Genomic DNA, 24,027 nt, shown 5'->3' on the forward strand with positions numbered 1-24,027 from the left:
TGTTTCGTTTGTTCCGTCACCGCACCTTTATCGAGGTATCTTATTGAAACACTAACTTCAACCATCAATGCTTACGTAGCTGTAGAAAGGTACTCGTATGATGGCAACTTCTTCATTAGTGAAATGTTATTTCCTTTAAAATATGAAGATGATTATCATGCCCCCAATGCCGACCACCAGGATCAGAAAGAGACTTTCAAACTTGAGGTAACGAACTTGTTAATCTAACATGTTGAATATAAGGGTTTTGTTTGACCGTAGTTTTATTTTTCTATTTTAAAAATATATTTAGTTGACCCTAAAGCCTCCCTTTTCTTATAATATTTTCTCTTGTGTCCCATGTAGATAAACCTTCATTTGTTTGTGTAGATACTAGCAAGAAACACCACAAAGGTGACCACTGTTCAGTTTACACAGATTATTGGTGGTCATGAAATGTTGGAGAATAAAGAGTTAACTCGCAAGTCGCGGAAGTTGATGAAAGAAAATGGAGCAGGAGATGACACCCAATGTTAAAAAGTGCGCATGTACGTTTTTATAGAGCTAATTCTCCTAACAAGAAATTAGGAAGAATGATAATTAGTTGATTGTTTTTCATTCACTTTAGTCTAGAAAGTTGAAACACAAACATCAAAATAATCAACATGTACTTTCACCATTTCAGACACTTAATTTAAAAAATTGCACGTTCTTGTAAATATACTAAGAGAAGTTGTCTAAATGATCCTAGGTAAATTAAATCACTCATGGTTTTCGGTAGACTAATCACATTTAAGATAAATGAGTTAGAATTTTCATATTTTATTCATTAACTTATTTATAAATAATCCTATTAGTCCATTAGGGTGGAGTTACCCCTTATGAGTCATTTATACAACCCCTACTAAGAGCTATAAGCAGAAAATTTGAAGGATCCATCAAATGAAATTAGAACACCAACACTCACTTGTTGAATGCATGATTTTGAGGAAGAAGATTTTCGTCGACGTTTTCTCCTTGATTCAGAAGACCTGCAACCTTGAGTGAGTAGAGCTTCCTCTGTATCCCACACTCTCTTTCACAACTCTCAGTAAGACAAATTGTGGAGCCGTTAGATTTTTGATTCAATGATTATAGAGGGGACTAGGCATAACAGTTATAATCCTAGTCTTTACTCATCATAGGCCCAAGGGTTAAGGTCCCCACCAAGCACTTTTCAAGCTCGAATAAAAAGATCACTTAATTAATAAGGGAGCCTACTTATGCACCTCTTCGGAATCATAAATTAACCAATTTTTCATAAAATAAAATAACAATTTATTTATTGCAGTCCATAGCACCGTTACATAATTCTAACAAGTGCACATTATTGAAACCTCAAAATAAAAATAAAAATACAGTAAAATAACGATTGTCTCCCATGGGAAGTTATCTGGCTAGCAAGAGAGGAGGATAATACCCCTGCTCTAGTTCTGATGAAAACATACACCTATGTTAGGGTGTAATGTAAAATTGATAAACCTTAAAAGATTGAATCTATTTAGCAAAGGAATTGTGATTGAAACATACACTTAAAGTGAATGCACAAGATCCTGATTCAAAATGAGTTCTAGCTGCTCGACACTCATTATTTGGAAAGATCTTGTCATGAGCTCCTCATTTGATGCACGAATGTGAATTAGTTTATTCTGCATATCTCTGAAAGAAGAAAATTTTATTGCATCAGATACTCTATCATGAAGGTGCGAAAAACACTAGAAAGGGGGGTTTGAATAGAGTTTTTAAACAAAAGATTCCCCTTTTTGAAGTTTTGACAAACTCAAAGATAAGAACTAGGTGCTAAAGAATATGAAGTAGAGCACGCAAGTATTTTATCCTGGTTCACTTGAGATAAAATCTCAAGCTAATCCAGTCCACCTGTGAAGGTGATTTCTTCCTTCTTCTGATGAAGGTAATCCACTAAAATCAATGAATGTTACAACTGCACTTGCAACCTGCTAAGTGACTAACAATACACTGATTTTCTCACTAGTATACTCTCAAGAAGCTGATCTACCGATCCTCTCAAGACTAGCTAAACACTGAATCAAATTTGATTCAGTCTTCTCAAGATCCGACCAAACTTGGTCTCTCAAGGAACTTTACAAAGTGTTTGTAAAAGGTTTTGGGTTTACAAGAAATGCTTTTGAAAAGCTAATGGTAAACTCAGATGCTTAAGAACAGTGAAGAAATATTGCTAAGAGATCGGTTAGAATGAATTCAAGAAAATCAGCAAGGTTTCTTAGCTTCTTTCTTCTATCTTCAGCCCTTATATACTCCAAGGCATGTGGTGTAGCCGTTGCTAGGGTTTTGCCCGTTGGAGTGGCAATCTTGTAATATCAGACTGCTAGGCTGAACGAGGTAGGTGGCGGACAGGCTGTGACTGTACGATGTGTACTATGACAGGGACCTGTCCTTTCACCAGCTGACTTATGATCTGGAGTGCTTCAGATGGACGTTGGTGAAGCTTCTGATCAGAGTCAGACGGAAGCGTGGATCCTTTGACCTTGCAACTTCTGCTTCTGAACAAGTTCCTCAGAACTTCTGAACGTCAGAGCTAGAATAGCTTGGGTCTTCAGAGCCAACTTCTTGCAGGTCTTTAGAACTTGAGTCTTCTACTTCAGGACCGTTCCTTCTGGAACATCTGGTCTTCAGAACTTCTGACTCCGGTTCTTCAGTACCTCTTGAGAGCTTCTATCTTCAAAACTTCTGAAGGATTTGCCACTGTTCTGAACGAACATGATAAGCTTTAGAACTCTCTTTTTGGTTACCCTTGGGTCTTCTTCTTCTGATGGAATCGGCTTGGGTCAGAATCAGAACCTGTTTGTCACAACTCATAAAGACAAACGTTAGAGTACCATAATTGTTCATCCTCAAAAACCTTAATTGTAATCATCAAAATATAGAGATGCAACCACTAATCAAATCTTGATCTTACATATCATAGTGTAATGAATCTTCATAAAAGTTGAAAACAGCCTCTGCAGCATGATCCCTCGGTTCCTAATTCTTGTGATGTAGCAAGTCCATCAAAATTGGGATTGCATCGGCCTTAACAAGGGCCATTCTATTTTCTCCATCATAGCTTAGCTTGGCAACGACTTTAGAAATATTCTTCAATACCTTTTCAATTCCACTCCCCAAAAGCTCAACAAGGACATGAATTGTACCTGATTCCCGGATCACATATGATGGTTTCTCTTTACCGGAAAAAACCCACATCATGTTGGCCGCATATGCTTTTGATTCATCATCGCCTTCTTTCAGAATTCTCACCAAGTGCCCGACCATTTCAACAACACTATCATCTCTAACAGCCAATTCAGATAGCACATTCCCGACTATCCTCTTACCAGAAGGATCAGGACCTTGAAGTAGCTCATCAAAAAGAGGGATAGCCCCAGCTTGACTAAATGGTTTAGTGATTTGATCAGTATGAGAAGATAACTTATGAAGAGAGTTGGCAGCTATAAGTTTAGTGGTTTGATCTCCGGTGCGCAACAACTCCACAAGCACCGGTACCGCTCCCAATTCAATAAGCTCATGCCCAATCTCGTTTGGGATTCCACCTAGCAAACCAATTTTTGACATGCTCTATCCCTAGAGATCATGCTGCGAGTACAAGAAGCCTCTACAATAAGATGAAGAGCTCTTAATCTAATGAGTTCCTTCTTAACAATCCTCTTCAATGCTAAAACACTCAATATCTCTAACAGATACGACCTAGTATTATCATTGATACGCGAATTCAATAAGTTCATGATGACTCGGAACCCGTCACCGTGAAAAACTGTTCTCCTACTTGCATCATTGCAATTGCCAGCACCCCATCACCTCTACCAGAAATGCACATCAAGCATTAAGCAGCAACCTCTTGAAGTGAAGAAGCATGATCAATTGGAATATTTTGACCAAGAATCTCCGTGAGAATAGGTATGACGCGAGATAATACATGTTCAGGGGCATGTTCAGAGAAACGTGTCATCTTGGCAATGACATTCGATTTCAAAGGCTTGGTCCCTAAGGCCATAACATTCTGAAAAGTGTTCAATGCTTCTTCCCAATCAAGGTTCATAGTTTCATTTTCACCCTGTTCCATCCAACCTTAATTCAATTAGTATAAATGATAAATTTAAAATTAATATAATTATTCATAATATTCTACTAAAATAACAAAATAAAAACCAAGTACCAGCATAAAAATCTTGTATACATGGATTAATGCATAGAAAATACTATTGCTACTAACACTCTAAGAGTAAAAGAAAACCGAAAGCAAACATCTTACAATTTAGGGATGAAGAACACAAAAGGGAAGTGAATCCCACATATGTAACATTTTTCATCATCGTGAGACCAGAAATGATAAAACAACAAAATAAATCAGCAATAGAGCAGCGAAATAAATCAACATATGATATCGAAAAAGAGGAAACAGAGGTGGAAATAAAATTTTACAGTGCACAAAGTTCATCTATATATTTTTATCTTTAATTTCATCTCTCCGGCCATTTTATTGCTATTCTCGGAGTAAAAACTAACATGTCACTATTCATATACAGTTTTTCCAAAAATACCATTTTCCACTTCTAATTTTTTCTATCAACTTAAATCCTTTCTAATATCTTTCAAACTAATTTACCAATCAAGAAGGAAGGGAAATAACCAAAAACAAAAAGCTAAATGGGCAAAAATTTAACAAATTAAGTAAAATTAATAATGACTATTATGTTAGGTAAAATAAAATATTCTAGTGAAGGCGAATATAACACCAAAATACCATTATAAGATTTTTTTTTTACTTGGGGCAATTGCCCCATTTTCATATAACCTTAGTAGAGCCCTGTGAGAGGGCAATGGTGGAGGAATAGTTTCGCATCTTTCTAGACTACATTTGACGGAGTAATAGTGTGTGAATAGAAGAAGAAAAGAGTAAAAGGTGTGTGTGTGTGAGTGAGAGAGAGACACACAAAGAGATTCAGAAAAGGAGACAAGTGTTAATTGAAAGTGGAACACGAGTCCTAACCTTAGTTCTCAAAAAAGAGATTACGACCTATTCGGGAAGAGGTGTGCTAATTGTAAAACACAAAAACATAAGATTAGTCATAAGATTTAGCAATATTACTATAAACATAATATTTATGATATTTTAGAAAATGTTATGCTGATTTATAGTATTTTATTAATTATTTTATAAATATATGTTAATTTATAATATTTATAATATATTATGAGTTATATACTCATATAATATTTATTATTTTTTATAAATTTTAGGTTAAAATTGATCTCTGGTCCTCCAAACTAATCTTGGGTGTAGCTTTTTTATTTCAATTTTAAACTATATTATTGGGCTTAAGCCCATTAATGATGAAAACCCTAAGTCTGTTACCTAAGATTTACGCTTGGTAGGAAATGTTTGAATAGCAGCAGCCACATCTCCTCATCTTCCTTCCTTTCTCCCCAAATCTTCTATCTCATCACTTTTTTTCCTCTCACACTACCGAAGATGGCGCCGCCTGCTGCAACATTGAAACAGTGGGTCTGCACCACAAGAAAGGCAACAAGGAGAAGAGTTTGGCCTCATCATAATCATACACATGATCATTTTTTGGTACTTCTCTAATGAATTCTTCTCTCTCAAAAGCGGATTTCCTAAATCTCATACTCCCACAAAACCACGATTTTATTGCGATTTATGGAGCTAGGTTACAGTTTCAATCCAATTTAGGTAGAATGCTATTTAGGGGTGCGTTAAAGCGTGGACTAACGATAAAGCACCCATTAAATCACTATTTTTACTACCATGGTGGTAACGTAACACATTACTATTCAACATTTCTTCACACAACACAAGAATGTTGTGTAATAAATTATTGAGATCTCATATATGATTATTGAAGATCACACACACTGTCATAGATTGCGTACCTGTATTAGATCTAAGATTGAAGTTATTTCCATTGGAAGCCGGCGTGCTTTGATCACAAAATCAAAGAGAGGCGAGTTACAGAGTTAGTTGACGTGACTACAGAGAAAACATAACTCAAGTGTATATAACCCTAGTCTCTTTTCAACGTTTGACATATGGCTAAGGCATAGACTGTACTGCACACTAACCAATATTACAAATATTCAAGTCCAAAGAAGCGGAACCCATAAATCGTCAAGTGGACTTAATGGACCGTCATGGATTTGGATTGGGCCGAGCGTGCCTCCAAGCCGGATAAGCGACCCAACGATGTATGATCTAGGGTTTTGGGCTCACCAACTATATAATGGGAATCCTATGATGTATGATCTATGTTTAACTTTTCCACCTGAATAATGACTCTAAGCTTTTTGCCCATCCGTTCTTGGCTTGGCTTAGGGTTTTTATTCTAGAACACTTATGCGTTTTATCTTGATTATGAATTAGCCCCTTTTAATTTTTTTTCGACAACAAAATTATATATTATTGGATAGATAAATTTCATGAGAACAACCCTCTGACAAATAGGACAAATCAACAAAACCACCCCAAAGATCACACCTAGTGAACGTGCCTCGTTAAAACCTTCATAGGAAAAACTAATTGGGATAAAAATCTAGTGAAGGAAAAAGAGTACAACGTCGCCTAGAAGTTCCTTTGAAACCCTCAAAGCAAAACCAATACAATAATACATAAAAACCCTAATCTAACCAAATAAGTGTGCGACATCAGAACCAACAACCTAAAACCTTTGTTTTTTCTTCCCCTCTTAGTGACTTTCTTAGGCCGACCTCTTTTTCTCCCAACAAAAAAACATGGGCCCTTAGAGGGCTCCTTCTCCACAGAAGGAAAATGGGAAAGAGGCGGAAACCTTGATAAAATCACAACGAGGGTTAGGAAAAAACAAGTTCACATTATAAAACAACATTTATAACTGATTACAACTCACAAGCATTAATATATAATTCTAGTATGTTCATTTTGGAAAAACTAATAGTAGATAAAATAAAGAAATCAACAAAATGAAATAAAAAGTTCCCGCACATTCTGCAACATTTTTTTCCACAAAACTGATTTTTCCCACAAAATCCTCATCATGGCCGACCTTTGTCGAGTATCTTATTGCTACCTGTGTGACCCATTTTCCACAAACCATTTTACATCCTTTGCAACACTAACTTCAGCCATCAGATTTATCTAACAGAACCAATGCATAGCCGTAGAAAGAGACTATGATGACCAATGTTTTCTATAATGAAATGCTAGGCATTCTTCATCTTGTTATAGGGAAATATCCCTATAACATGAATTAGATTAACTTTGTTTATTCATGAAAATTGAACATGCAAATAAATGAATTTAAAGTGACAATTTAGGACTTAGATCGAGTCCTTCAACGTGAGTTTTTAAATTTGGTAGTTCACAAGTAACGAAAATGCCTTAAGAATGTGTGAGATACGATTTTGAAATGTTATTTGATATTAATAGTTATAAGAAAGTTAAGTTATTGGATGATGACTTTATGAATCAAAGCTCCGGTACTCAAAATCGAAGTACTCAAAAACTAAACCGTGGTGGTCATAAGTTTGAAAAAACTGAAAATTACAATAAACTAAGTAAAAAAGTTTGATTAAAATGAATGCAAGAAAAGAGTAGAAAGCGATCATTTAAATGGACTTTGTGTGGTTGTGTGTCATGTATGGTAGACGTAGGGTTTTAGACGGTGAGTATCATATATACAATCCCTTTTCTATATTACAAAGCTTATTTCTAGTTATAGTGCTTACATGATAACTGATAACTAATCCCTAGGATTAGAATGCAAAATAATATAAGTTATTTCATCAGCCTGACTATGGAACCCGAAATTGTTTCTTTAAATTTCTCGAACTTCTTCGAGGTAGGGCTCGCTTTTTCACGTCTTTTAACTGCTAGGGCCATGTGTATGTGGCCCTTGGTGTGTTCAACTCCTTGATCTCGGGATCACGTTGTGAAGTTGTGGCATCTTTGGACTTTGCATTCGAATTTTATGCTCACTACTCCCCCTCAAATCCAGTTATCTAGTACCGTTTATTTCTTTAATACTTAAACAGAAGATTTTCTAAGTCTTGATAATTTCTCCTCCTCTTTGCCAGGACTTCCTTCGAACTTCCCTCTGCCTCAAATGTGACTCACTTACCTTTAGGATTTTCCAAGTTCCATCTTTTATTTATCATAACTTAGCCAAACTTAAACATTCACCCTCGCCAAAAACTTGTGTAATATATTGTGCATTTGAGACCGCTCTTTTACTTTTTCCGAAATCAACTAAAAATGACAAATTTCTTTACCTTTTTTCTCAACGACAAGCTATTTCTCTCGCCTTCTTAAATTCAAAATTTTGATATTAACAACCACTAAATAATGCATATATCTTGAGACACTTTTTTTTTCATCTCTCTTTTTTATCATATCATCTATCACTTATATATCATCTCTTTATATCTCCCTAACACTATGTTTGTTAGGTGAGACTTTGAGTAAAGAGAACTCTGAGAGAGAGAGTTAGGGTGGAGGAAGTCAACCCTCCCTTGTTTGGGAGGTTTTACTATAGCAGAGACATAGAGATCGAAAAGAGCCTGACACCACCTTTTCTAATCTCTCCAATTTATAGAGAAAGGGGTCACGGTGCCCAGTTTTTTTTTTTTTTTTTTCCTTTTAACAAATTGTGGAATAATTATAAAGTTGGATAAATAGTTTTTTTAGAGCAAAATAAAGATTATTCATTAATAATTAAAAGAGGGAAACAACCCAACAAGATGGGAAAAAAAAACACCAAGCCATCCAAGAAAACACAAAACCACCCAAAAGAGAGAAGCGCATCCTTCCTAACACCTAGAAGGAAAATTCTCTTTAATAACTGTAGTCAACCCTTGAATGACATCTTCATCACTACTAGGGAAAGACATGCCTGCAAACTTAGCAAGACACCAAGCCTTCTTTGCTCGGTGAAATAAGGACCCGAAGGTGAAGGAAAAAATATAATAAATAGTAAAAAATATATTAAAATTAAAACAAATAAAAATATGTTGATCTATTCATTAATTTATATAAAATATATTTAAAATTGATTTATTATATTTATGATATTAATAATTTTTTATATTAAAAAAACTCTATATTCAGCCAAACAAAGGGAGAGAAGTCACGTCATTTTTTCTCTTTTATCTCCTCTCTTTATACCATACCAAACAACTTTTAAATCTATTCTATTTCTCATATACTTCTCCTTATTCATATTCTCTCTTCTCTACCCTCTCTTCTCTGTCTCTTTCTTTTCTATCAAATAGAGCATAATAATCAACCCATAAATAGCATACACAAGACATTATTGCGCTAACAAGGACAAGTCCCCTAAAGAATAGAGCTAAATATTGTCTAATTAAATACTTTCACAAATCAGCTAAATACATTAATATTAAAGAATGTGGAAGGGAATGGAGACTCAATCACACAAAGTCTTCCCCTCACCATAGACACTCTGTTCTAAATCTAATTAAGAAGGAACTCAAAATCTCAAATAACCAACACAAAACTGCAAAAATATTCAGATCAAATGGCGGAAATGGCAGTGTCCTTTGCGGTTGGTCAGCTGCTTCCAGTGTTAAGGGAAGAAGTCGCTCTATTCAGAGGCATTCACAACGATTTTGCAGAAATCAAAGACGAACTAGAAAGTATGCAAGCGTTCCTTAAGGATGCAGATAGAAGAGCTACAGCAGCAGATGAAGGAAGTGAAGGGGTGAAAACATGGGTGAAGCAGGTAAGACAAGTTGTTTTCCGCATACAAGATATCATTGATGACTATATGATCCATGTAGGACAGCAACAACATCAGCCTGGGCTCCATAAGATTGTTCACCTAATCAAAACATTTATGCCTCGTCTTCGAATAGCGTCTGAGATTCCGGACATTATGTTGGGTCGCAAGAGGATAAACCGGGGGATCATCACATTGGGCTTACATGAGCACACCAAAGTGGATTGGACACCACATCTTTCACCCAAAACCTTAAGGCAATGGGTGTATGGGTCCTCTCACTTATAGAGTGCTCATCTCTCCTCTAACCATTCAATGTGGGACTTCTTTACTCACACTTGACATCCCAACAATCTCCCCCTCAAGTGTGAGTCTATCTCAAGCGCAAACCTCCAATTACTTGCACCGCCGTTGGATCTCCATCAACGGGACACGCCGCCTAGCCACCATTGCTAGGAAGACTTTCGACACAAGGAGCCGTCACCATGATCGCCTAACCATCGGCTCTGATACCACTGTTGGGCCGCAAGAGGATAAACCGGGGGATCATCACATTGGGCTTACATGAGCACACCAAAGTGGATTGGACACCACATCTTTCACCCAAAACCTTAAGGCAATGGGTGTATGGGTCAATCACATTTCCTTTGACTTAAAACTGATAATGCAGTTATCTCTCCTTTAAGGTTGCTGTGCTAGGGTTTGCCTAACAAGAACTTTAAGAGGAGTCTTTCTCTCCTTTTGCTGGAGTGATCTCTACCCTTTTGGGGCTTGTCTGAGGATTGGATTGTTTAGTGACCTCCTTTTTTCAACACCCAGTCTTGCTTTCTTGCTTTTCTCACTCTCTTGTGTTGGTTTTGGCTTTGTTTGGTCTCTTTGTCATAATGGAAGATGATTCGAGTCAAAGGAATCAAGACTCCTCTCCCCCCTCCACACCTGTCAATATGATGTTAGAAGACAACTCTCCATCACCACCACCGGAGATTACGTCAACGAATCCAGAGTTTGAAACAATAGAAGACTCGTTGGATGGTGCCACCATAGATCTGCAGTCAGAAGAAGATGTGAGCCAAGATCTTGCTAAGAGAACGATCCTGGCACGCATAGTATCATCAAAGTCCCAAAACAGAGGTGCTATCAAGAATGTGCTCAACAAAGTATGGAACCGCAACCTGAACCTGAACCTCCAAATCGCTTACCTTTCCAGATGAGGAATCAGCAACAAAGGTGATGGATGAGGCCCCTTGGAACGTTATGGGACATCTACTGAGTTTACAGTACTGGGCACCCCAAGTTTCAATCTTTGAAGTAAATTTCAACTGGGTTCCTTTCTGGATACATGGGCTACCCCTAAATGTCATGACAACTCCAAATGTAGCAAAGGTTGCAAGCAGGATTGGGCAGGTGATAGAGATTGAGAATCCAAAAGTGGAAAATAAGTTGCTGAGAACTTTCTTCCGGATCCGTGTCATGTTAGACATTACAAAGCCCCTACCCACTGGCTTCTGGATACCACTCAAGGATCTGCCAAAGACATGGGCTTTCCTAAGATATGAAAAGCTTCAGGGAATCTGTTACAGATGTGGAATCTTAGGTCATGAACAAAGAGAGTGTAAAGCTCCCAAGGCTATGTCCATTGTCAATCCATCTCATGCAAGGTATGGTCCAAACCTGGGAGCTCCACCAGCTCGTTCATTAACCTCAATCATAACAAATCAACAGGAAAAGGAGCCATCACAACCAGATGTGCAGAGTGAACCGCAACAACAACAGGGCAACAAGGAAGCAGTGGAGGAAGATAAAGAACTAACTTACTGGAGAAGGAAACTAGCGCCTCCTAGCACTAGAATCATCTCACAGGAGATAAGAAGCACATCCCGTTAGAATGAACCCCTGGCAAACCTCAGCCCAGAGGTGATCCCTCCCCAAAACCAAAGCATAAACTCTCCTAGACAAACCACCCAGAGCCAACACCAAATAATAGAAAAACTACATACCTCCACACAACCCATCCCTCCTGAAAGCCAAAACCAGAACTTCTCCCTGGAAACTTTAATTCTGGAGCCAGTGATTAGCAAGGAGCAACATGTTCAAACTGAAACACAAGCTAGTAGCCAAAAAGAAACAACCTGTACTGCCCCACACACCTCAAAGGAACCAACTGTCTCTTTAACCAGAATTGACCTCCGAGAAGGACGGATCAGACCGGGACTTGAACCAGAGAATATAGAGGATCTGGGTTTACACAAAGAGCACATAGGTCTAAAGGAGAAGGTGATCCTACAAGATAAGACTAGCCCACCACGACTACTTGGATCAATCATAACCCCTGAGGAAGCTGCACGATTAAAGGAAAAATGGCTGCTAGAAAACCAACCAGGAAGGAGGGAAAATTTGAGACATTATGAGCAGGTGCTCAAGGATCTACAGTCCATCTTTCCCAGTTACAAGAATGCAAAAGTGCAAGAGGACTTGGAACAAAAGGTTTACCTGCCCACTCAATTCAACATCAATGCCATAACTCACAATGTTCCAAAGACAACCTCTGCAAACAAACAACCAAACATGCAAAAGGAAGGTTCCTACAGTAACATAGGTGCAGAAAAGCAGCCAATGGCCCAGGCCACAGACAATCAGAAACAGAAAGAGCAGGAATATTTTGTGGAGTTCCCACCAGAGGAGGAAAACCAGGTTACGGTCCAGGAACACAGGGTGTCAAGTGAGTGTGAATCACAACTAGTAACAAGCCTTTCTACTAGTCTCTCTTTGAAAAGACCATATGACAATGTTGAACTGATGAATGAAGAGATCATTGAGAGAACAATCAAGAAGAGGATTACCTTATCACAGGGAATGCAGCTGATCATGGAACAAAAAGACACCACAGTTACAAAAATGGCTGAGGAGGCGGGCCTGCCCATGCCCCCAATCTCGCCATGAGTATCATTGCTTGGAACTGTCGGGGTATGGCGGCGGCCGCGGCAGTTCAGGAATTAAAGGATCTAAAGTTTAAGATCCAGCCAGCCATTCTCTTTCTTATGGAGACACGGGCACCATTGGAAAGGGCAGAGAATATGAGAAGAAATCTGAAGTTTGAGCACATGCACTGTATAGAAGCGAATGGCCTCTCCAGGGGGCTCTGTTTATTCTGGAAGGCCAACATGGAAATCAATGTCATCAGATCCTGTCAAAACTACATCCACACTACTATCACAGATAAAGACAACAGCCTAATGTGGCAGGCCACTTTCATTTATGCTAATCCAAATTATAGCACCAGGAGACATTTCTGGAATAGACTTCTAAGTCTCAATCCGAATTTGAATAACCCATGGCTGTGCTTGGGTGACTTCAATGAGGTTTTAGAGCAACATGAGAAAGATGGGCTACGGGAACAGAGCAGAAACCGTATGGAAAATTTCAGAGAATTCCTGGATGAAGCAAGCTTAATGGATATCCATTTGAAGGGATGCAGGTTTACATGGTTAAGCAATCCAAGACAAGGGAGGGTTACAAAGGAAAAAATTGATAGGGTTGTGGCAAGCTGGCCTTGGAGAATCCTCTACCCTAATGCAGAAGCAACTGCCTTGCCAATCATCAGTTCAGATCACTCTCCAATTGTGCTCCAACTAAACCCAAAGAAGAGAGGAAAAAAGGATTTCAAGTTTGAGGCTTACTGGGAAGAGGAACCTGAATGCAGAGATGTTGTTATTGCAGGTTGGACTTTAAACCAAGCTAATGAAACACAATCAGATTGGGAGAATCTTTTAATCAAATCAAACAATTGCAAAAGTGCCCTTAGCTGTTGGAGTAAAGCAAAATTCAAAAGGGTTGATAAGGAAATCTGGGAACTGAAGAGAAGATTGCAGGAAATTCAGGATGATGGGAACTCAGCAGATTCATGGCAAGAGTTTAGTATGATTCAGAGTAAAATTAAGCACCTTTGGCAGCAAGAGGAATGCTACTGGAACCAGAGATCAAGGGTGAAATGGCTCAGATATGGAGATAAAAATACAAAAATTTTCCATGCCTCCACAATTCGGCGCAGAGACAGGAACAAGATTTCCAGGATTAAAGATCAACAGGGAGAGTGGACTGAAGGGGCTGAAGACATTAAAGACATTTTCAGAAGCCACTTCCAAGAGGTGTCCACAAAATATGATATGCAGCACCTTCATGCGTGTTTGGAGGCCATTCCTACAGTTGTAACTCAGGGGCTAAACAACTACTTGCTAGAAACAGTTACTGTACAGGAGATTAAAGAGGCTGTCTTCTCTCTAGGTGGTTTAAAGGCTCCTGGCATTGACGGTCTTAATGGCATGTTCTACCAAAAAATTTGGGAGATAGTGAAAGATGATATCTGCAAGGCCGTAAGTTACTTCTTTGAGAACCTAACTATGCCAAATGAATTGAATGAAACCTTGGTTGCCCTCATCCCAAAGATCCCTCAACCTGAGAACACTGGTCACTTTCGCCCGATAAGCTGTTGTAATTTCATCACCAAGGTCATCTCGAGAATTATGGTGACAAGGTTGAAAGGTGACATGAATGACTTGATTACCCCATTCCAAAGTGCTTTTGTGGGAGGCAGGCAGATTCAAGACAATATTCTGGTGGTTCAAGAAGCTTTCCATTGCCTCAAGATGAGGGGAAGAAGAAGCAAAGAGCATGTGATCATTAAACTTGATATGAATAAAGCGTATGACAGGGTGGAGTGGGAATTTTTAGAGAGAGTTCTGCTAAAGTATGGTTTCCATGAGAGATGGGTAAAGCAAGTAATGGCACTAGTTACAGGAGTTACTTACAGATATAAGATCAATGGAAGCGTAGGGCAACAAGTTCAACCGCAAAAAGGTATTAGGCAAGGGGATCCTTTGTCCCCTTATCTCTTTATCCTAATCATGGATGTTCTGTCCAACATGATCATCAGAAGTAAGGTTGCGGGTGACCTAGAAGGTTTAAAACTCTCTAACGATTCTCCGGCTCTAACCCATCTTTTCTTTGCGGATGACGCAATCTTATTTGGCAAAGCACAGGAAAAAGAGATGCAGCAGTTCAAAAACGTTCTCAATTTGTTCTCTTTAGCCTCGGGGCAAAGGATCAATGTCTTGAAGTCTGGTCTCATGGGGGGTAGTGGTGTTACAGAAACAATTAAGAGAAACCTGGCAAATACCATGAACATTCAAGTCTGGAACAGCCCTGGAGTCTACCTGGGTATGCCTGCGGTCTGGGGCAGGTCAAAAACCAATTCCCTCCAATGGATAAAGGAAAAAGTGCTTAATAAAATTCAAGGATGGAAGAGCAGCCTCTTAAATCAGGCTGGGAGAGAAACTCTCATCAAGGCGGTGGTGCAAGCTCTACCATCTTATGCAATGTCTATACTGAAATTTCCAAAGAACTTTTGCAGTCAAATCTGCTCAAAGATCGCAAGCTTCTGGTGGAAGGGATCAAAGGAAAAAGGAATTCATTGGAAAAAGTGGGAGAGGTTAACCTACAACAAACAGGAAGGAGGCATGGGCTTTAAGGACCTACAAATCATGAACCAAGCCTTGTTAGCGAAGCAGGCGTGGAGAATACTCCATGAACCAAATGCTTTCTGGGTTCAAGTTATGAAGGGTATCTACTTTCCAAATGAAGACTTCTCAACTGTTCGAAAGAAAAGGCAAGCATCGTGGGGTTGGGCAAGTGTGATCCATGGGAGAGACCTCTTAATAAAACAGGGGCAGTGGGCTATTGGAGATGGAACAAGAATTGACTTGAGGAATCATAGATGGGTGGCCTCTCGAGAGTTATTAACTGAAGCACCAATCGGGTTGAAAGTAAGTGAATTACTAGATGGAGACACAAAAGCCTGGAATGTCCATAAGATTCGACAAACTCTACCCTCAACTGATATGGGGAAAATCCTCCAGACCCCTGTCAGCCAAACCTCAACAAGAGATAGACTCTTCTGGCCTCACAGTGACACTGGGATCTATAGTGTAAAGTCTGGGTACAGGAAAGCGAAAGTGGAAGCAAATCCTATTACTGAAAGAACCTCCACTTCAGCTCAACCTTCAAAAGACCTTTGGAAAGAAATTTGGGGTGCAAAACTGCCACATAAAATTAAGGTATTCCTCTGGAAACTCTGCCATGATGCTATCCCTTCCAAGTCAAATCTAAAGAGAAGAAACTGCTCTAGAGATGAGGAGTGTCCTGTTTGCGGCTTTGAAAAGGAGAATCTCCAACACATTTTCTTTGATTGTGCTTGGGTTAGACCAGTTTGGTTTGGAGGTGCCCTCCATTTGCACTCTAGGGAGAGAGCTGGGGAAAATTTTGCGGTTTGGCTGGAGGAATCAATTGCAAACTTTCCAAAAGAGCCTGATTTACATATCTCTCTAGTCTCCTACCTGGGGTTCTCCTTATGGGAAGTTTGGAAAATGAGAAATAACAAAACTTTCAGGAACATCAGAACTGATCCTGAAACTTGCATAAAGAAGATCAATTTTGCACATCAAGAATTTCTCAGTAGCCGTGAGCCTCAGAGGAGTACAACAAATTCAAGGAGAGCCCAACCAACCAGAATTCAGGTTTGGAGAAGACCACCAAGGGATTTTTTGAAATGCAATACTGATGCAAGTTTCACAAAATATAACAGGAAGGCAGTAGGGGGTTTTATTTTCAGAGATGAACAAGGAAACACTACCTGCGGTTCAGCCCGGATTCTACATGCATCTTCTGCTCTCATTGCTGAAGCCCTCACCCTTAGAGAAGCTGTCCTCATGGCAATTAACCTGGATTTAAAGAAAGTAGTTTTTGAGTCAGACAGTCTGGATCTGATACAGTCTTGCAAAGGGGAAAAACAAAAAGGAGAAATAGGGACAATTGTAGAAGATATCAAGAAGTGGAGTGAACAATTCCCTCAATGGAGTTTCAGCTGGATTGCTAGAGCTGGAAACGGAGCAGCACACTTGATTGCCCAGCTAAAGTCTCAGCGCAACCTTCCCCCAAACTGGATCTGGTCTCCACCTCAAGCTTTGCATGATGTCCTATCCAGAGATGTGCAAGAATCAAGGAGCCATGGTTATCTTTTTGCTCAGAACAGTGGCCCAAACTTTGGTCCTCGTAGCCGTGTAAGACAGGTTTGGATCCCTGTTCAGAGATAAAATTTTCTCTCCTCATCACCATGTGAAGAAGATGGTTTGTTGTGATGCTCCCTCTTTACCCAGCTGACTGTTTTTCTCTCATGCCTCAATTATGAGGGGTCGGTGAAGTGTGGATGTTATCAATGCTTTAATGTTTTTGTTTGATTGGTAGTGGGAATCTTTGGTACAAAGCAAACCTGTCTCCACAGTGGCAATCCCAACTACCTTGGCTGTTTTATTTAGTGTTCCCTCCTTGTCGTTATTTGTTTACTTTCACAGCTAGCAGACCCGCGTGATTTGTATTGTTTCTACTGTCTTTGGGCTTCTGTAGATATAGCTGTTTGTTTTTTGCTCCTTAGCCTTGGGCTTGGCCCGTTATCAATGAATCACCACTCTTTGACCAAAAAAAAAAGGGTTTATGGGTCCTCTCACTTATAGAGTGTTCATCTCTCCTCTAACCATCCAATGTGGGACTTCTTTACTCACACTTGACATCCCAACACATTAAATCATGTGTTCATGCAATCAGGGATAGAAGTGATAGATATGGTTTCCAAGTCCAGCCTCCTTTTGAACAAGATCAAGCAGCAATGACAAGTGGCACGACCCTCGAATGGCTTCTATTTACTTGGAGGAAGCTGAAGTTGTGGGCTCTGAAGCTCCAAGAGATAAACTGATTGGTTGGTTGGTAAGAGGAAGAGAAGAACGTACTGTTATCTCTGTGGTAGGAATGGGAGGACTGGGGAAAACAACTCTTGCTAGAAAAGTTTTTGATGGCCACCAGGTGATTGCTCACTTTGATTGCCATGCATGGATCACAGTGTCACAGTCCTACACTATAGGAGGATTGTTAAGAGAAATGCTGCAGAAATTTTGCAAAGAAAAGAAGGAGACTCCTCCGAATGATATTTCTACAATGGATCCGGATTCATTGATTGATGCAGTGAAAAAATTCTTGCAGCAAAAGAGGTATGTTGTTGTGTTTGATGATGTGTGGAACAAACATTTTTGGGATGAGATTCAATTTGCTGTGAATGATGAAAAAAATGGAAGTAGAATATTCATCACTACGAGGAAGATGGAGGTAGTTATGTCTTGTAAGAAATCTTCTCTCGTTGAAGTGCATGAGTTGCAGCCTTTAACTCCGGAACAATCCTTGGACTTGTTCTATAAGAAGGCGTTCCGATTTGACTTTGATGGATGTTGTCCCGAGGAGCTTACTCAAATATCTTCTGAAATAGTTAAAAAATGCAACGGATTACCACTAGCCATTGTGGCCATAGGTGGTTTTTTATCTACAAAAGAGAAACTGCATCGGAGTGGAAGAGGTTTAGTCAAAATCTAAGTTCAGAGCTAAAGAAGGATTCCCATTTGATAGGTATAACAAAAATTTTGGGTTTCAGTTATGATGACTTGCCTTACTATCTAAAATCATGCTTCCTCTACTTTGGAATATATCCTGAAGATTATGAAGTTGGATCAGAGAGACTAATTCGACAGTGGATAGCTGAAGGGTTTGTCAAAGAGGAAAAGGGAAAAACTTTAAATGAAGTTGCACAAGGATATTTAACTGAATTGATCCACAGAAGTTTGGTGCAAGTATCTTCAATTAGCTTTGATGGCAAGGCTCAAGGTTGTCGTGTCCACGACCTCATACGTGAGATGATCCTTAAAATTTGTGAGGATTTATGTTTTTCCAAGTTCATTAGTGAAGATAATCAGTTACCATTCGCCTTAACTGGGATCAGTCGGCGCCTCTCAATTGCAGCCACTTCCAATGATTTAAAGGCAAATATTGGAAGCTCTCACGTTCGATCATTGTTTTTCTTCAAAGAGGAAGAATTACCTGAATACCTTGTGAGCAGAATCCCTACAAAATACAAACTGAAGGTACTTGATTTTGAAAAGACTAATTTGAGTTATGTTCCTGAGAGTTTGGGGAACTTGATCCACTTAAAGTATTTGAGCTTCAGGTGTACAAACATACAAAGTCTTCCAAAATCCATTGGTAAGCTCCAGAACCTGGAGACCCTGGGCCTGGATCTAAGGGAAACACTGGTGAAAGTGATGCCAAAGGAGATTAGCAAGCTTATAAAGCTTCAACATCTTCTCGGTGATGAGATGTGTTTGAATCAACTAAAGGACAGTGTTGGAGGCATGACATCCTTACAGACGCTAAATGAAATGGAAACAGATGAAGATGGAGGAGTAGAGCTAATTAGAGAGATGGGAAAGCTAAGGCTGTTAAGGGAATTGAGCTTGACTAAAGTTAGTGGAGAACATGGAAGAACTCTATATTCCTCAATAAAAGCCATGGAGCACTTGGAGAAATTAAGTATTGTTGCAGCAAGAGGCAAAGTCATTGATGAGCATTTTATTTCACCCCCACCTTTGCTTCGGGATCTTTTCCTATGTGGGGAAGATAAAGAAATTGCTAGATTGGGTTCCAATGCTCCAAAATCTTGAAAGATTGTGCTTGGAATTCTGCAATCTCACTGATGATCCTTTTAAATCACTACAAAATATGCCAAATCTGTTGTACTTCCGTCTTACCGGTGATTTTAATGAAGGTGAAATGGTGCAATTTCAAGAAGGGGGGTTCCAGAAACTAAAGGAACTAAACCTTGCAGTTTTGCATAAATGTAGTTCTATTGTAATCCATAGAGGAGCACTGCGTTCTTTGAAAATTCTCGGGTTATCGTCAATCCCCAATCTCAGGGTGGTACCCTCTGGCATCCAAAACTTAGAGAATCTTGAAGTTCTCGAAATTAGTTATATGTCAAAAAAGTTTAACAAGAGCATTGTTCCCGACGACGGAGAACCAGAGCACCCTGCCATCAACCATGTGCCCTTGGTAAGAATTGTTGCCACCCACACCCTCACACAAGGAAAGAAAACCCATGTAATACATCACTCAAGGAGTTAAAAAAATCATTAACCGTTCAACTCTGGAAATACAAAGGTGTGCTTTCTTTCTTCCTAGTTCCTAATAACTGCATAATGATATTCTGGGTAATATTTACTGTTTAATGATCTAAAGTTGCAAACTATATTTAATTCTGAAACTAATAATTTCTACTTTTGCCTCCCTTTTTCTGAATTGGTAGATGATAGGCTTCGAGTGCAACGGAAATTCAGACTCTACAATTGGACTTTCACTGCATTCACTGCCTGTTTTTGCTACTGCTTTTGTACTTCAGTTCTTAAAAAAGAAACAGAAATATGTTCTTTGATTACAGTATTGAGTGATTCAAGATTTTTTCTTCTGATTTGATGTTTGACATGTTTATGATGTATCATGCTTTGATTACAGAAATATGTGTTGTCTTTCTTTGATTACATTAGATGTATTGACTTTTCAAAAACTAATTCAATCACAATGAGCGTGTTGGAGTTGTCTTGTTGCTAGCATTTCTCCACCAGGTATCATAAAGCATGATTGTAGCTCAATCCACTATAGCAGGATATATAGCCCTTCCAAGAAACCACCCTTAAGTGAAACTCAAAATGATGTCATATTTGAAAATCAATCAACAAACCATGTCATTGTCACTACAATGTGTAGTCACCTTTAAGTGTCTCAAGAAATGTCAACAAAAGATGTTACAAGAGAGCTAAAATAAAGACAAAAGAAGGGTGCATATGCCATATATCTAATCTGCATGATGCAAACAAAGAATAAAAAAGACATGATATCTCGGTTCTCAATGAGATGTCGGAAAAATGTCCTTGTTGCATTTTTTCAAAGTCTCATAAATAGAGGAGAAGGCTCCTTCCATTTCATCTGAAAGAGGAAGATGAAGGGGAAGTGCAATGGGAGGAGGTGATAGATGGATTATGAATATATTCTTAGGGTACCTGTTTTTGAGAAACGCATAGATAATATAATCAGTATTGCATATGCAAAGGATCTACTAGATTTTCCTCAGAAGTTTCGGACATTTTATTCCTCTTCTGCTATATATGCATGACCATAACTCTATAAGTACTCTGTCTATAATTTTGTTTGCTAATCTTATAGTTTGCAGCATTTTGAATGTGTTTGGTTTTGCAGGATGCACCACTACATGCAACTCCTGTTCAAGATTTGTCTCACATGCCTGTATATTTTGTGCCAGGTATCTAATGTTGAGTCTCTGTGGAAATCAATGTGTTACTATCTGTTGCTACTTGCTAGTTTACAGTATGACTTATCTCCTATAGATTGCAGTGCTAATGTCTGTCCCTATCTATCCTTGACATGCTCAGTGTTTCACTAGTCATCATTTCACTTGCTAACTGCTACCTAGTTGCATAAAGCTGTTGCAATGTTTAATGCATTATAATTGGAGAGGGGAAATGGGAAGTGGTCAGCAGCATGGCTTTTTATCAAGTATTTGTTCATGCATATTCATTTATATTTATTTATTGGGAAATAATTAAGCTGCAGATGACTTATCTCATATATCACACATATATTTTTCTTCTCATATTGAATTTGAATTTTGAAATTGCTCAAAATTTTAAATTGGCCTAGACAAGAATACATACATATCTGTTGTGTTCAGTGTAGAATCTTAAATGGCAAATTCTTTTTACTGATTTTGCCGAATCAATGTCTATCTGGGATCTCCTAAGAGATCTTGATGAACTAGACCTAGAAGCTAGACTTTTTTTAATGATGGAAATGATAGATGAAAATGATGCACATTGTATTTAACACTTAATAGCAGACAAATAGAACCAAAACTTCTTGTATGTAATTTTATATAATTTTTACTTTAAACTATTTTATGTAGTCTGCCTGTAGGTTAGCGACCCTGTGGAATATAAATTTCTTATTTATACTTCCGTATTTCACAGATTGTAACTTTGGAAGATGTTGTAGAGGAATTTGTTGGTGAAATCTTAGATGAAAATGACTCAAAGGTAAACCTCAGTACAAAAGCTTGTGTTTTCTCTCATGTTTGTTTCTTTCAAGTTCATTTTTAAGTTTCTGAATCATGTATTAAAATTCAATTTCTCTCTTTATGATTTGGTCAGCCACAAATTTTGAAAAAGCATTAGTATTGGCTGTGTGATCTTTCCGTACCTCGGATATTTTTCATTGTTGTTGACATGTTTCATACTCAGTGGCTAGTATTGTTCTCCTGAAAGTCTATCTTGTACGTTGGTCCCTCTATTTTCATTTTGGACTTTGGAGCTTCAAATTTAATATCTTGGGATTAAAATTTTCAGGTTGATATAAATCAAAGCAGTTAAAAAGATTTATATTTTTTCACGCTACCAAACGAGGTAGCTTTTATAGCATAACAAGTTAGCAATATTTCATGATTTAGAATGCCAAACTGTTATGTAACCGACAATACATCTTATAAAGTAAGGTAGAGGTTAGAAACTGCAAATTTTAAGAAGAGGAAGGAGAGGTTTACTATGCTACTTCAAGTCAATGGCATATTTTGACAAATTTGCGGTACACTTGTTTTGAATGTTGAAAGAGCATAAATATTTGAGTATGAAAATTAAACTTAATGACAAAGGAATAAGTATCTTCATATGCGGAAGTGGTAAGGAGTAAGGATGCCTGTTTGACAATTGACACTCACAGAGCTAAAGATAGGATTGAATGACAATGTAGTATAGGTCTTTGACTTCTTGTAGTTCTACTCCAAAGTCCCAGGGGTCTTTATACAACGCTTATTGCCATAAGCGCTTAATTAAGCTATTTACCTAAATGAAGTCTAAAGCAACTAGCAGTAACTACCACAACTAAATACTAACTTCTCAACCTCTTAATTAGTGTCTATCACCAACTCTTAACCATTACCAGAGTAGTTCTATGAACAGAATGTCAGATAAGATGATCCAGCCTCTGTTGGAGATTGCGCTTGGGTGTAGCCATTCATGGTGACTAATTAGGAATTCCAGAGTATAGAGATGCTTCGTCTATTTTAAGGTTGCTGTTAATACTGCATAAGCACATTTCTATTGTTGATTTCTGCAACGATTTGTGCCCAATGCTTGGTTATTTGAGAGGAAAAGATTCTGAAAAAAAAAACAGGCAACTAGTAATGCTAGATGAGGGTGTATTCGATGTAGATGCAAACACATCTATTGATCAACTCTCAGAAGATTCGAACATCAAGATGTCTGAGGTTTACTATTTTATATAAACGCAAGTTACATATTTGTCTATGTTTGAAGTTGCAGTTGCGCGATGTTTGCAATTATGTTTCTATCAATTTTGCTCTACAAGTTTCCAGGTTGATACACATTCCATCTTGTGGAGCTGGAGCATCTTTCCATCTTAGATATAGACACCATTGCTCAATTGGATTTTTGCTGTTTATTATAATAATTAGAATTAAATGACTACTTGGATGGAGACAATGATATCATGTTGCAATTGTTTATGCATGCTACTCATAAGTCATAAATTGTTAAGCTATTTCAGCTTGCAGGCCTATGAATATTTACTTTACTTCTGCTATTACAGGATCACCAATACGAGACAGTATCTGGCTTTGTATGTGAAAATCTTGGCTACATCCCCAAGATAGGTGAGATCATAGAAGTAGCTCTTGAAAGAAAAAATGAAGACGATAATGATGCCCCCAATGCTGACCACCAGGATCAGAAAGAGACTTTCAAACTTGAGGTAACCAACATGTTAATCTAACATGCTGAATCTAAAGCTTCACTTTTCTTTCTCTTTTCTCTTGTGTCCCGTGTAGATGAAACTCCAATTTTGTGTGTGCGTGTAGATACTAGCAGGAAACGCCAGAAAGGTGACCGCTGTTTTGTTTACACGGATTAATGGTGGTCATGAAATGTTAGAGAACAAAGAAGAAACTCGCAAGCCGCCGAAGTTAATGAAAATAAAATGGAGCAGGAGATGACACCAAGTTTGTAAGAAGTGCATCTGCAGAGATTTCTAACGCAATTATGGTACCAAGTTGGTAGAAATGCATTTCCAAAGGCACCAGAGAACAGGTTTTCTAATTATGCCAAATTTGAAAGATGAAAAAAGACGCATAAAGTGAGAAATGCATGGAGAGAAATCAATGTGATCATCAAACTTGTAGAGCTTTCTGAATCTTTCAGTTTGACATATTTGTAGCAACTGAGAAAATGAAAAG

The 24,027-nt window shown here is 38.4% G+C and overlaps 3 protein-coding genes and 1 pseudogene across 6 annotated transcripts; 2 read left to right on the plus strand and 2 right to left on the minus strand.

The window, feature by feature from the left end:
- Positions 1-864: 864 nt before the first annotated feature.
- On the minus strand, positions 865-17,116 carry LOC130722385 (uncharacterized). Of its 4 annotated transcripts, none has more exons than XR_009013903.1 (2): positions 16,471-17,116; positions 865-1,677 (listed from the first exon to the last, which is right to left on the minus strand). XR_009013903.1 is itself a non-coding variant. In XM_057573092.1 (2 exons), exons 1-2 carry the CDS (start codon positions 16,546-16,548, stop codon positions 3,878-3,880), a joined length of 309 nt encoding a protein of 102 aa, XP_057429075.1. In that variant the 5' UTR covers positions 16,549-17,116; the 3' UTR covers positions 3,833-3,877. The 4 variants fall into 4 exon arrangements, 1 of the variants encoding a protein (XP_057429075.1); XM_057573092.1 differs by lacking the exon at positions 865-1,677 and adding an exon at positions 3,833-4,108; XR_009013902.1 differs by lacking the exon at positions 865-1,677 and adding an exon at positions 9,316-10,831.
- On the minus strand, positions 1,686-3,834 carry LOC130722384 (U-box domain-containing protein 12-like). The gene is made up of 2 exons (XM_057573091.1): positions 2,957-3,834; positions 1,686-2,838 (listed from the first exon to the last, which is right to left on the minus strand). Exon 1 carries the CDS (start codon positions 3,607-3,609, stop codon positions 3,022-3,024), a length of 588 nt encoding a protein of 195 aa, XP_057429074.1. The 5' UTR covers positions 3,610-3,834; the 3' UTR covers positions 1,686-2,838; positions 2,957-3,021.
- On the plus strand, positions 9,585-19,868 carry LOC130722386 (disease resistance protein RPM1-like; annotated as a pseudogene).
- A 159-nt stretch (positions 19,869-20,027) lies between these two features.
- Positions 20,028-24,007, plus strand: LOC130725872 (DUF21 domain-containing protein At1g55930, chloroplastic-like). Its single transcript, XM_057577061.1, has 4 exons — positions 20,028-21,027; positions 21,752-21,817; positions 23,385-23,546; positions 23,653-24,007. The coding sequence occupies exons 1-4, from the start codon at positions 20,965-20,967 to the stop codon at positions 23,785-23,787; spliced, it is 426 nt and encodes a 141-aa protein (XP_057433044.1). The 5' UTR covers positions 20,028-20,964; the 3' UTR covers positions 23,788-24,007.
- Positions 24,008-24,027: the final 20 nt, after the last annotated feature.

Source organism: Lotus japonicus, chromosome 6, assembly GCF_012489685.1.
Source record: "Lotus japonicus ecotype B-129 chromosome 6, LjGifu_v1.2".
NCBI classification, from domain to species: Eukaryota; Viridiplantae; Streptophyta; class Magnoliopsida; order Fabales; family Fabaceae; genus Lotus; species Lotus japonicus.

Excerpts from the sequence above, each read along its gene's own strand:
- LOC130722384 (XM_057573091.1), bottom strand. The coding sequence starts at position 3,609 with ATGTCAAAAATTGGTTTGCTAGGTGGAATCCCAAACGAGATTGGGCAT.
- LOC130722385 (XM_057573092.1), bottom strand. The coding sequence starts at position 16,548 with ATGAGGACAGCTTCTCTAAGGGTGAGGGCTTCAGCAATGAGAGCAGAA. Across the intron at positions 4,109-16,470 it reads GAATCCGGGCTGAACCGCAG|GGTGAAAATGAAACTATGAA; the intron begins GTAGTGTTTCCT and ends TGGATGGAACAG.
- LOC130725872 (XM_057577061.1), top strand. The coding sequence starts at position 20,965 with ATGCACCACTACATGCAACTCCTGTTCAAGATTTGTCTCACATGCCTG. Across the intron at positions 21,028-21,751 it reads GCCTGTATATTTTGTGCCAG|ATTGTAACTTTGGAAGATGT; the intron begins GTATCTAATGTT and ends CGTATTTCACAG. Across the intron at positions 21,818-23,384 it reads TAGATGAAAATGACTCAAAG|GATCACCAATACGAGACAGT; the intron begins GTAAACCTCAGT and ends CTGCTATTACAG.